The sequence below is a fragment of the Malaclemys terrapin genome, chromosome 8, assembly GCF_027887155.1.
Source record: "Malaclemys terrapin pileata isolate rMalTer1 chromosome 8, rMalTer1.hap1, whole genome shotgun sequence".
Taxonomy (NCBI): Eukaryota; Metazoa; Chordata; order Testudines; family Emydidae; genus Malaclemys; species Malaclemys terrapin.
Window position 1 is genome coordinate 7,316,115 of NC_071512.1, and position 12,292 is coordinate 7,328,406.

Genomic DNA, 12,292 nt, shown 5'->3' on the forward strand with positions numbered 1-12,292 from the left:
GGCTAGCTGGAAAGAAATAAATTATTCTAGCCAACGAGATTGACTGTCCAAAGGAAGTGGAAATAGTATGTTTAAGATCTTACTTTTTTTTTGTTAATTCTTGAGATTGTATTAACCCGGAGCTCTGCCTTTGTTCTTTGTTTATCCCCACAGGTACCTGGACAATGTAATTAATCGACAAAGTATTTCCCCACCTATTCCACACCTGCATGCCTTACTCACAAGTGGAGATGAGCCACCACTTGAAATTGACATCTTTGAACTCATCAAAACATCTTATGAGGTCAGAGGCAAGATTAATATTTATTTGAGGGATCTTTGCCGCTTAAGGCCCAGTCCTGCATTCCTTGTGCAGCCAAGACTCATTGGCTTTACTAGGGGCTTGTCAACACTTACCGGAGGATTGACGCTATGGCGATCAATGCCTTGGCGGTCGATTTAGCGGGTCTAGTGAAGACCCACTAAATCAACCACAGATTGCACTCCCGTTGACTCCTGTACTCCACTGGATCGAGAAGAGTAGGGGGAGTCGACGGGAGACGCTCGCCTGTCGACATCACGTAGTGTGGACCCTGCAGTAAGTAGATCTAAGCTACGTTGTTTTGAGTTATGCTAGTCACAACTCAAATTGTGTAGCTTAGATCGAATTTCCCCTATGGTGTAGACCAGTGGTCCCCAACCTTTTCAATGCCCATGAATCCCATTCTGCGGTGTCTGCGTTGTGATGATAGCTGGATGACCTGAAGTCTCCTAACCTGGGAGTGGTGGCAGCAGCAGCCATGAATCCAATAGGCCATATTACAGAAGTAGCGGGAGTTCTCCCTGTTCCCAGCTACACTTTTCCAGAAGTAACTCTTCATGGATGATGACAACAGTAGATTTGCATGGGAGAAAATAGCTTATTTTTATGTTTAATTACCAGGGCAGTCATCAGTGCCCACTTGACACATCCTCTCTCTCAATGCAATTAGAAAAATTGGGAAAAGACTTAGTTTTTCAGGTGGATTTCTTTTCTCTGATGCTCTCTTCCTCTCTGTCTTCTGTCATTGTCCTTTTCCTCTCCCTTCAGCTCACCCTTATGCTGTTCTTCCCATGCACCTTACGTTCCTTTCTAGTCTCGGTTTCTCATTAACTTGTGCCTGGTTGTCTCCTCCTCAAGGAAATCCCGTTTCTGTCTTTGCACTCTCGTCCTTCAAAGCACTACTCTTTCTGACTGTTCATTCCTTCTTTTTCCCTCCTTGTTAAAGCAGCATCATCCAAATCATTTTACTTGTCTGATTAGTGCTGTTGAGAAAAAGCCCAGCCTCCTTACAGGTACAGCACTCAATTTGAACATGGATTCCTAATGAGTGCTAGCACATCTCATCACATGTTCTTATACTTCCCACCCACCATTAACAGAAGAGTCTTAGCAGACTATCTCTATTGACAAAAAGAAATTTTTTCCCTTTCAGATCACTTCTAAGGTGATTCCTGATTTGCTGAACAATGTTACTGAACGTGAGACTTGTCTCATTGATAGATGGGGGTAAACCGATGTGCTTTTCTTCCTTACTATAGAAATTCAGCAACATGAGGGCAGATGACATTGAACAGATGCGCTTTAAGCAAAGATTGAAGGTGATCCAATCCCTGGAGGACACAGCCAAGAGGAGCGTGGTATGTAACACCCTGATTAAATAAGCTACCAGTTGGCATGTTAATGCAGCACATTTTGCTTTGAGTCCTCTGAAAATCTGCTCTGTAGCAAACCCAGAATGTGGTGACTAAAGGGATGATGGTTAATGTGGAAAATGTATCTGCTGACTTGAACAACTTCCGTTTAGCTCTCATTGATCTAGTCGAACAAGTTGGGTTGAAGTGCTAAGACATGATCCTGGTAGAATTATAGGCAAATCATTGCCAGTATGAACCACAACAGGCCTTGTAACACTTTCCACTGGTTAGAGCTGCCTGTATTTGTTACTTTTCATCTTGGTTCTTTGAGAGTTGCAAGATGGCAGATACTGATGTCCTTCCCATCCAGAGTATGTGCTATGATGTTGGGAACCCACAGAGGACTGGGGCAGAGGAGGAGCATCTGCATCTTACTGCCACTTTACTCTTCTGTTTGTGCCAGTTGTGAAACCTGTTCCCTTTGCCGCTCTCACTGTAGCACCCGCTATAGATGTCTGACAATAGGTGCATTGGAAAGCCACAAAGTGAAACAAAGGTGATATGTTACTTGTTCTCACTTCCAATTACAGTGCAGTCAGAGCAGAAAACACGTTTAACACTTTGAGCAGCTTTTTATTGTTTACCCTCCTTGTTCAAGGCAGGTACAGCTGTTCTCTGTGTCAGCAGTTGCTGGCATCTTCCTGTCCTAGCAACTCAGAAATGTGAGACTGTTTTCCTTCAGTTCAAAATCACTATAACACGCCTTCCTCCCTTATACCTTAGTCAAGTCTCTTGGCCTTTTTCATGGTATATAAAATATTGTTTCATATAGTAAGTGAATACATTTTACAGTTTAGGAGTAATAAATAAATGTTCATTCTGTTTCTCTTCCTTACTTTAGGTCCGAGCTATATCTGGTGACATTGGTTTTTCTATGGAAGAACTAGAAGAGCTTTATATGGTGTTCAAGGTAGGAACCTGGTATGGGGAAGAATGTGTCCTAGTCACTCTGCCTCTGATATACAGAAAGATATTCAAGATTGAGTGGATGGGCAAGTAATAGCATTGTGTTTCTATCCAGAATCTGATCTGTCAGAAGCAGAAGTGGGGCTCTGGGGTACATGGTGCCAGTATGTCTGATGATTTTTTTTACAAAGATGATGGAAAACTGTTCACAGCATTTAAATGATATTCCACAGAGAGAGATGCTGGCAATGTTGGAAAGAAATGTTTAGTGGCTAGAGTAGGGGACTGGGATTCAGACGTCCTTGGTTTTATTCCTAGCTCTGCCACTGACTTCCTCTGTAATCTTAGGCAAGCCGCTTAACCCTTCTGTGCCTCAGTTTGCCCATATGTAAAAATGGGGTGATAGTTCCCTACCTCATGAGAGTAATAAGACTCAATGTTTGTGATGCCTTGAAATACTCAGTTGCAAGATGTAGACTTAGCAAAGTAAGATGGTATGACTTATTCATAAAACTTTAATTCTCACTCTGACAAGTCTTGTGTACTCAAATCTCTGCCTGAGTCTTCATCCAAATCTAATAGTGCCTTTTGTTTTCCTTGAAATCAGTCTTTTTCTAGTTTGATCAGATCCTCTTCTTTCATGTCTCAGAGTTCAGCCATGATCACACATGACCTTCGGAGTAAATAAGGGGAGGAGAAAAATAGATGTATGAGCAAAAGTCTCTTCTCTGGCTACGCAGTGTCTTTGTCCATGAGTATAATTGAATCTCTAAGCATGAAGGTTTGTGTAACTATTAGTGGTTTGACCTATTAACTCTTTCCCCTCAAAGGCAAAACACCTGACAAGCTGTTATTGGGGGAGCAGCCACACTGCAGCCGCCCACCGAGATCAGAGCTTGCCCTACCTGGAGCAGTATCGCATTGACCTGGAGCAGTTCAGAGAGCTGTTTGACAGTCTAACCCTCTGGTCCTGTGGTCTCCACACACCTGTGCTGGCAGGACGAATGTTCCGGCTTCTAGATGAGAACAGGGACTCTCTCATTAACTTCAAGGAGTTTGTTACAGGGATGAGTAAGTGTCTTTTCTAGAGATGCCGTGGAATGTTTTAGCAAAGTTTTCCACTGTTCCAAGCACATAACCATAGAGAGACAATGGAATTCATCCAGGAGGGAGGACGATGTCATTACAAAATGAGAAGTGCCTTCTTGCTAAACAAGTTAGACTTTGCGCAGGATGCAGCAGCACAGATTTCTTTCTGTACAGGGGCTGTAGTTGCAGATCTTTTCAGCTTCCCCTTGCTTCTATGGGAACTCTAGCGGTCTGTTTGATGGATCCTGTCAGCTATCAGTGACTCTTAACACTAAAGGCTATTTATCTCACCCTTTCCTACACAGGTGGGATGTACCATGGTGACCTGACTGAGAAGCTTAAACTACTTTACAAATTGCACCTGCCTCCAGGTGAGTGATCTCTTCTCCCTCCTCCTCTCAGACACCCAATGGCTGAGGAGGATCCTTATGTGTTTTGCTAGATATTTCAATAAAGCTTCTTTTTGTATTCCCACTACTGAGGGGAATGAGTGGATATCCTACCTTAGTGGTTCTCAAACTGATCTATGAAGAATTTGCGGATGATCTGCAGAAAGCTGGTTACATAGCCAGCCTCATTTCCAGCTACTAAATTGCATTGAAGGACAGCTAAATATTTTAAACAACATTAAAAAAAAATGATCTATCTGAATTATCAATGTAAGTAATTGCTGTAGTTTCCACAGGGATGTTACATGATGGGAGGGGGAGGTGCCTCAGTAACCTGATCATCTTCTCTTGTTCTCTCTCTCTGCCTTTCTCTGCATGTACAGCTCTGATCTCAGAAGAGGCTGAGTCTGCTCTGGAAGCCACAAGTTATTTCACAGAGGATATCTCGACAGAAGGTAACATAATACCTGTTCTAACCTAAGAGATGCAGGCAGCAAGTGTTGCACAAGTCTGTCCCGTTTGAATGGTGACCCTCCAAAGCAGGGTTGATCAGTAGAAGTGTTTTAGGGTTGCTTCTCATTGTTGCATGGGGGAGATGAGTCAGTTGATGTGCTGTTTAATCTCTGCTTTTCTAGAAGCGAAGTCAGCATGCTGTGAAACTCTCTCACAGAGGCTGCTGAGTAGGAACGTTAATGATGCTGTCTGCTTTTACCAGCCCGTCTTTCCTGTTTCCAAGTTCAGGGAGTCTCACTGTGTCTCTCTTTTTTTGTTTTTTTTTCCCCCTCCTTTATGTGTGTCTCTGTGTCTGGCCCACTCTCTCTGTTTTCCCTGGGATTTACCCTGCCCTCAAACCCTCTCTCTGCTGCTCCAGTATCTCCTTTTGTCTCCGAGCTGGATTTCTTCTTGCACTGTGAGTCTCAAGGTTAGTCTCTAGGGTGTGTGCACACACTGAGCTCTTTGTTATTATGCTAAAATAATCTGCCAGCACTGAAGCTCCATTTAAAATACCATGAAATTATTTTATTGCTGCTTTCCACTGGCACTCCCTCTATACATCCCTAGCACTTTGTTTGTTGGCCTCATGTGCGTTTTAGATGCCTTTCAGTACCTGTGTTTGTTCTGTCTACTGGGTTACATCTCTGTTATAACCAAAGGTGACTAATTTTAAATAGAGGCTTTGGCCTTGAGAAAAAGTTTGGCCTATAGTTCCTCCAGCGGAATTTGGTAATGGCTATTCCCAGACATTGAAAAATTTACTTGACACCTACTAGGCTGAGAACTAAGTCTACTAGCCAATGTAAAGATAGCAGTGCCATCACCAGGGCTTCTCCAGAGCCTGGCAGCTTAAAGGAAAGATTTGCTTACTATTTAATGTGTACTATAGCATTGTCAATCAACTGTCTATTTAATACGCTTCTTAAAATTAACTTATTACTATGACTGATCAAATAGCAGAATAAAAGGATTAAGTCTATTATTTGATAAATTTCACTAATATATATTGAATAATATATTAGCCAAATAAGTTGTGTCACTCTAAAGAGCTGGTTGAATAACAGTGTCAAATAAATTACTCAAATAACATTGGTGACATTTGAATAATATATTTATCTAATAATGTTCCATCATCTTTATGTATTTAATTTCTCTTGCTTTTGTTGTATCTTCTTTCTTTCTGTGGCTCATTCCATTTTTTCTTTCCTATAATAGATCATGGGGCTTAGTTAACGTCTATGTCTATTTCATCTCATCCTTATCTCTCTCTCTCTTCTTTCTCCATATTGTGCTCTTTTCTTACCTATCCCCTTGTACCATATTTCTCTTTGCCCACTTATCCCATCAATCTCTCCTCCCTCTTTCCTTTCCTGCCCCTGCTCACTCCTATTCATTCACAGGCTGTGTATATGCTAACACTTTTCTTTAAACTTCTACCATTGCTAATGTCAAGCTGTCCTGTGGTGGCTCAAGCATGTGAATAACAACCTCAGGGCAGACTGTTACGAAGCAGGGCACAAATCCCAAATTGGTTGTGAGTTCTGCACTTAGATTTCACTAACCTATTATCGAGTGTGAACTCCTCAAGCACTATACAGCCTTAACCTGGAGTCACAGACAGTCCCCTTGGGTAATCTGATCTATCTTGCCACCCAGGTAAGCTCACCTTTGTGAAAGATGGTCCCTTACACCAAGTACTACAGCAATATTCAGGTTATTCCCAGTCCCAAAGGACCAGTCAGTTACCCCAGGTCAATTGCACCTAAGATCTCACACCAAAGACAGCACTTGTAGCCAATCCTATAATAAATCATCTAAGGATTTATTAACTAGGAAAAGGAAACGAGAGTTATTTACAAGGTTAAAGCAGGTAAACGTTCACACAAATGAGTTCCACTGTTTCAAAAGGTAATTGAAGCTTCTATAATATGCAAGTTCTATATGTCCCTTAGGGCTAACCCAGGCCAAGCACTGGGGATCTTTTGCTTATGCTTACTATTACTTGCTCCCTCAGAGTCTAAGCAGCATAAAAGATACAGTTTCTCTTTGTTACCACCTTTTATTGCTTCCCCCCTTCTGTTTCAAGTTGCAAGTTCAGCTGTTGGGAGGAACTCAGTTGCATGTCTCCTCTTCAGCTGGGGATGAGGAGAGCAATCAACAGTTTTTTGTCCTCTGATGTTCCACAGTGGTTTGTCTAGTGTTTATGGGCCTTCTTTTGTTGGACAGGAGATAACACCTCCTTGTGGCAAGCTAGTATTTCACACTTGGTAATGCTTCTCTCCGACTGGTGATTTACAGTTGCATATGTATTATCTTATGACATGGGATACAGATATTATAAGTGAGATTAATGCATGCAGCAGTTTACAAGCATTCCATAAAGTCTAAGCACATTTTTAGAACTAAGGCCTATTTTAACAATACTAACAAATGGGTGAGCCAGACTGGTTCCAGTTATGTATTTGTCAGTGTTCTGTTGAAACCTAGGGACCTTGACATGAACTGGCACCTAGTGTGCCAGCGTCACATCTACCACCTGTTGAGCTGCACCAGTGGAAAAAATTAAGAAAACTGCTATTTTAGACAATACCATAAGGCTTGGAAATTTAGGAGACACCTCACACAACCCAAGGACTTGACTTTCCAAATATGAGTAACAAGTAACCTTTGGAACCATCGGGCTTATGAACTTCTTAAAATGTAAACTCACATTCTGGAAAAGCTTCCTACTTATTGTGTGCAAGTCGATTTTTCAAGTTGTGGCTCTTTCAGTCCTGCTGTCTGCTGTAGGGGAATGGCGTAGGAAAGCTAGCCCTAATTTTATTAAAAATACTCAGTCTGAGTACCATACTGGACATGTAAGTTGTCTTGTATTCATTGCACACTGTGCAGTAAATAGGATATTCGCTGAGTCACTTTTCTAATATCAATGTTTGTTTAGAAGCAGCTACTCAGGAAGACAGAGGAGGGAGAAATGAGGATTCCAAAGAAAAAGGTAACTAACTATTCCCTAATATGGACAAGTAGTAGCCTCCCTGGCATTTCCCAGTTTTGTCATTCATGTCATGTCAAGTTTTTTAACTCCTACCCCTTTACCCTAGCAGAGGAAACCTCTCAAGGCTTCGCTCATGGAAAGAGGCACAATGTAATGTGGTCAAGGGAATTTTTATGCCTTGCTGATTCTGGTATTGTAACAGCCTCCCTGAAAGGGTCTTGATGTGCTAGGGAGGCCTTAACTCACCCGCCATGGACTTCAGAACTGCAAAATTTACAGAAGAGCAGAGTTTATTTCATAACTGCCAAGCTGATTGCAGCAGTGTTAGTTTTGCTCCTCTGCATCACATCAGAAAAACTGTCTAAAAGTGGAGTGGGTGGAGGGATAGCTCAGTGGTTTGAGCAGTGGCCTGCTAAACCCAGGGTTGCGAGTTCAATCCTTGAGGGGGCCACTTGGGGATTTGGGGCAAAATCAGTACTTGGTCCTGCTAGTGAAGGCAGGGGGCTCGACTCGATGACCTTTCAAGGTCCCTTCCAGTTCTAGGAGATGGGATATCTCCATTAATTATAAAAAAAGAGTGCCCTTCCCTGTAGGTCTCATCTCCCGAGTCCTGTCAGTGAAACGCTCTAAAACAGTATTCTTGCCAGCATAGAATCATGGAAATGTAGGGCTGGAAGGGACGTCAAGAGGCCACCTAGATCAGCCCCTCTGCACTGAGGCAGGACCAAGTAAACCTAGACAATGCCTGACACGTGTGTATCCAACCTGTTCTTAAAAACTTCCAGTGATTCTACAACCTCCAGTGCTTAACTACCCTTATAATTGGAATATTTTTCCTAACCTGTAACCTAAATCTCCCTTGCTGCAGATTAAGCTGATTACTTTTTGTCCATCCTTCAATGAACATGGAGAATAATTGGTCAATGCTTTTTAGGCCTTAACATATTTGAAAACGGTTATCAGGGCCCCACTCAGTCTTCTTTTTTCAAACGCCCAGTTTTTTTAACCTTTCCTCATAAATCAGGTTTTCTAAACTTTTTATCGTTTGTCCTCTCTCCAGTTTGTCCACATCTTTCTCAAAGTGCGGCACCCAGAATTGGACACGGTATTCCAGTGAGGCTACCGGGGCCAAGTAGAGCGGGACAGTTATCTCCTGTCTGACATATGACACTCCTGTTGCCCGCAAGAATGGTGTCCACCTTTTCCACAGTTGCATCACATTATTTACTCTCATTCAATTTGCAGTCCCCCAGATGCTTTTCAGCAGGACTATCACCTACTCAGTTATTCCCCATTTTGTATTTGGACACTTTATTTTTCCTTGCTAAGTGTAGTACTTTGCACTTGGCTGTTTTAAATTTCATCTTGTTGATTTTTGGACCAATTCTCCAATTTGTCAAGCTTGTTTTGAATTGTAATCCTATCCTGTAAAGTGTTTGCAAGCTTGGTGTCATAAGCAATTTTGATAAGCATACGCTCCACTCCATTATCCAAGACATTCATGAAAATATTGAATAGGACTGGACCCACCTGTGGGACTGAACTAGATATGTCTTGCCAGTTTGACAGGAAATCATTGATAACTACTATTTGAGTACAGTATTACAACCAGTTGTGCCCCCACCTTATAGTAATTTCATCTAGACTGCATTTCCTTAGTTTGCTTATGAGAATGTCATGTGGAATAGTGTCAAAAGCCTTACTAAAATCAAGGTATATCATGTCTGCTGCTTCTCCCCCATCCACTAGGTCAGTAACCTTGTCAGAGAAGGAAACTAGGTTGGTTTGGCATCTCGATCCATTAAACCCCTGACTCTAATGATCTGGCCTTGCCTTGCAGAGGAGAAGGGTACCAGTCCCCAGGATTACAGATACTACCTGCGAATGTGGGCCAAGGAAAAGTATTCCAAGAAAGAAACCATCAAGGATCTCCCCAAAATGAACCAGGTAGGAAGTGAACTGAGAATGTGTTTCCAGTTGAGCACTTTACAGCAGAGGTGGAGTAAGGCAAGATACAACAGGCTCAGAGTTCTGCCAATACACTTTAATCCTTACTTGCAGCATTACTTGCTGTTTCAATATTTAGAGTTCTAATAATGTCAAACTCTAGTGGTTCTATTATATGGACGTGCATCCGATGGGGGACTAGTTTGAGATTTTACTTATAGACTAAACTAATTTTGTTTCAAACTTAAGACATATTTCCAGTGGTGAAAATCAGGTGCATTTAACCCTCCTTCTCCTATTAGAACTCTAAACAAAAGCTCCCCTCTAGTGCAGTGTGCTTCAAACATCCCCTCAGTGCCATTCCCCTGATTACACACTGCCTAGGGTTTCCACTACCTTTAGAAGATGGAGCACTATGCAAAATATTGGACTACATATTAGTAAATGAAAACATAAGCTGCTACTTGAGGGCATGATCTAATACAGGATGATCTCTAATAGGAGTCATTGCTTCTTAGTAGGTGGCTCATAGTTTCATCCACCATTGTAGATTTAGTGGAGGTTTCATATCTAACCTGTGGTTTCGTTTTCTGTTTTTAAAGGAGCAGTTTATAGAGTTATGCAAGACCCTTTACAACATGTTCAGTGAGGACCCAGTGGAACAAGAGCTGTACCATGCCATTGCCACTGTAGCCAGCCTCCTCCTACGAATTGGGGAGGTTGGAAAAAAATTCTCCAACCGACCCATGAAGAAGACTGATGACTGCAAAGCAAATAATACCCAGGATGTTGTGAGTGAAGAGGAGTCACCAATGTCTGAACACAGTCAAAATTCAGCAGTGGAGCAGCAACCCCAAGCTGACCCTGGAGACGGAGCTTCCGGCGATATCCAGGCTGGAAAAACCCAGCAGGAAAAACAAACTCCAGGAGATGGGGATGGTGGAGAAGGACCAGGATCTCCTATACAGCTCCTGTCAGACGATGAAACCAAAGACGATATGTCCATGTCTTCCTACTCCATGGTCAGCACGGGTTCCCTGCAGTGTGAAGATATTGCAGATGACACAGTCCTAGTTGGTTGTGAAGCTAGCAGTTCAGCTGCAAGGTATGGCAGCACCATTGACACTGACTGGTCTATCTCCTTTGAGCAGGTCTTGGCTTCCATGCTTACAGAGACAGCCCTGGTCAACTACTTTGAGAAGAAGGTTGACATTGGCCTGAAGATAAAGGAGCAGAAGAAAGTAGAGAGGCAGTTCAGCTCATCCAGTGACTATGATCTCTCCTCCTCAGTGTCAGGCTGAACTCAAGGAAAGCAGTAATGTCTCAGGTGATAAAGGGTGAGGCTATAGACATTGGGCAGATGGCAGGAGTTTTTTACCGAGACCAATAACTACACAACAACTACAGTAGATTCTGCTGAATAAGTGGCTTGTCACAGTGGCTGTTTAACATACACTTCTCTGGAGACCCTGCTTGGTGGAATTACATTACATTCTCAAGAGCATGAAAGCTATTAGAACCTAATAGCCCCTAAGGCTTGCAATTACCACTGTAAATTATGCATGTCTGCCTCTGGCTATCTTTTTTTAAATGAAGTTTTATTTCAAACACAGCCACTCCATGCCCTACCCTCATTTGCTGTAGGTTCCTGGGTAGTTTTGTACAGAAGATGCAGCCCAGCTTGAAACTCTGTACGTCTTTGGCTGCCACTCTGTGATCTAAGCAGTATGTCTAAGTGCTCTAGGTCCTTGGCCTATAAAATAGTCTTATTAGGTTCTTAGATACTGTGCTGTACCTTGGCAGATGTATTGCGATTGTATCCCATTGATCCCAGGATCCTGAGATTTGAATGCAGTAGTTTCTCAGATCTGGAGGCTTCTATTGGATGTGATTTGCCATCCCAGTAGCATGTGGTTTTTCAACATTTTACAAGAAGGTTTCATGTAAACACTGTTTTCTAAGCCTCTGTTTTTAACTCTTTGACGCAAGGAATTGGTGGTTTTGAATTGTGTCTGAAGCCACAAGCTCCTTGGCATTGATGCATAAGAAGCAGTAGGGCTGTAATAGATATTGGGTCTGCCAAGGGGTTAGATCATGGAGGCAAGTCCTGAACTGGAAATCAACTTATTGGAGCCTAGTTGTTACAAGCTGTCGGTACACAGATCTGTTTTTCTTACTCGTGTTGTTTCTCACATTAGGTCATCACAGCCATTAGCTTTTAAAAGAAAAATATCTATGTAATTATATTGTCAGGAAATTATTTACTTCATTTACTTCATCATACTAATGATGGATCCAATTTTTAATAAGATCCATAGTAAATTTGTCGTAAATCAGTCGACTATCAATGTATGACCCAGGTTTACAGAACCCATGTCAACCACTAAATGATCACAGAGCAAACGTATCACTTAGCAGATCAGTTTCTCACTGTGGACAGGACCACAGCAGATCTGATCTATATGAGGCAGAAAACTTACATGAGCACCTGGTGCCACTTGTGACTGTTCTTTGTAGCCTCTCTGAAGTACAGTGCTTTCCAGGAGCCTGTGCATCTCCAGGCCTCCTGTACAACAGGAGTCCAAAGAGCTGTTTACCCCTCAGTCCTGAGAAGTAAAGCAGATGCGGGAGGAAAGTTGTGGTGTTCTCCTCTCAGCCATCACTCTAATAGCTGAAATCTGAACAGACTAGCTCACCCTCAAGTTTAAAAGCTTATATAGCTGGAGGGAGTGCCACAGATTACCCTCTGCAAATT

General features: G+C 42.3%; 1 protein-coding gene across 4 annotated transcripts in view; it reads left to right on the forward strand.

The window, feature by feature from the left end:
* Positions 1-11,803, forward strand: part of TBC1D9B (TBC1 domain family member 9B) — a 35,601-nt gene extending 23,798 nt beyond the window's left edge. For 3 of the 4 annotated variants that reach the window (XM_054037277.1, XM_054037280.1, XM_054037279.1), the window contains exons 13-22: positions 154-283; positions 1,561-1,659; positions 2,558-2,626; positions 3,453-3,693; positions 4,017-4,082; positions 4,484-4,555; positions 4,972-5,022; positions 7,537-7,590; positions 9,431-9,537; positions 10,140-11,803. In XM_054037277.1, coding sequence (XP_053893252.1) covers positions 154-283; positions 1,561-1,659; positions 2,558-2,626; positions 3,453-3,693; positions 4,017-4,082; positions 4,484-4,555; positions 4,972-5,022; positions 7,537-7,590; positions 9,431-9,537; positions 10,140-10,838 — 1,588 coding nt within the window. In that variant the 3' untranslated portion in view covers positions 10,839-11,803. The remainder of the gene's footprint in view (positions 1-153; positions 284-1,560; positions 1,660-2,557; positions 2,627-3,452; positions 3,694-4,016; positions 4,083-4,483; positions 4,556-4,971; positions 5,023-7,536; positions 7,591-9,430; positions 9,538-10,139) is intronic. The other variant, XM_054037278.1, reaches the window with a different exon arrangement.
* The last annotated feature ends 489 nt before the right edge of the window (positions 11,804-12,292 follow it).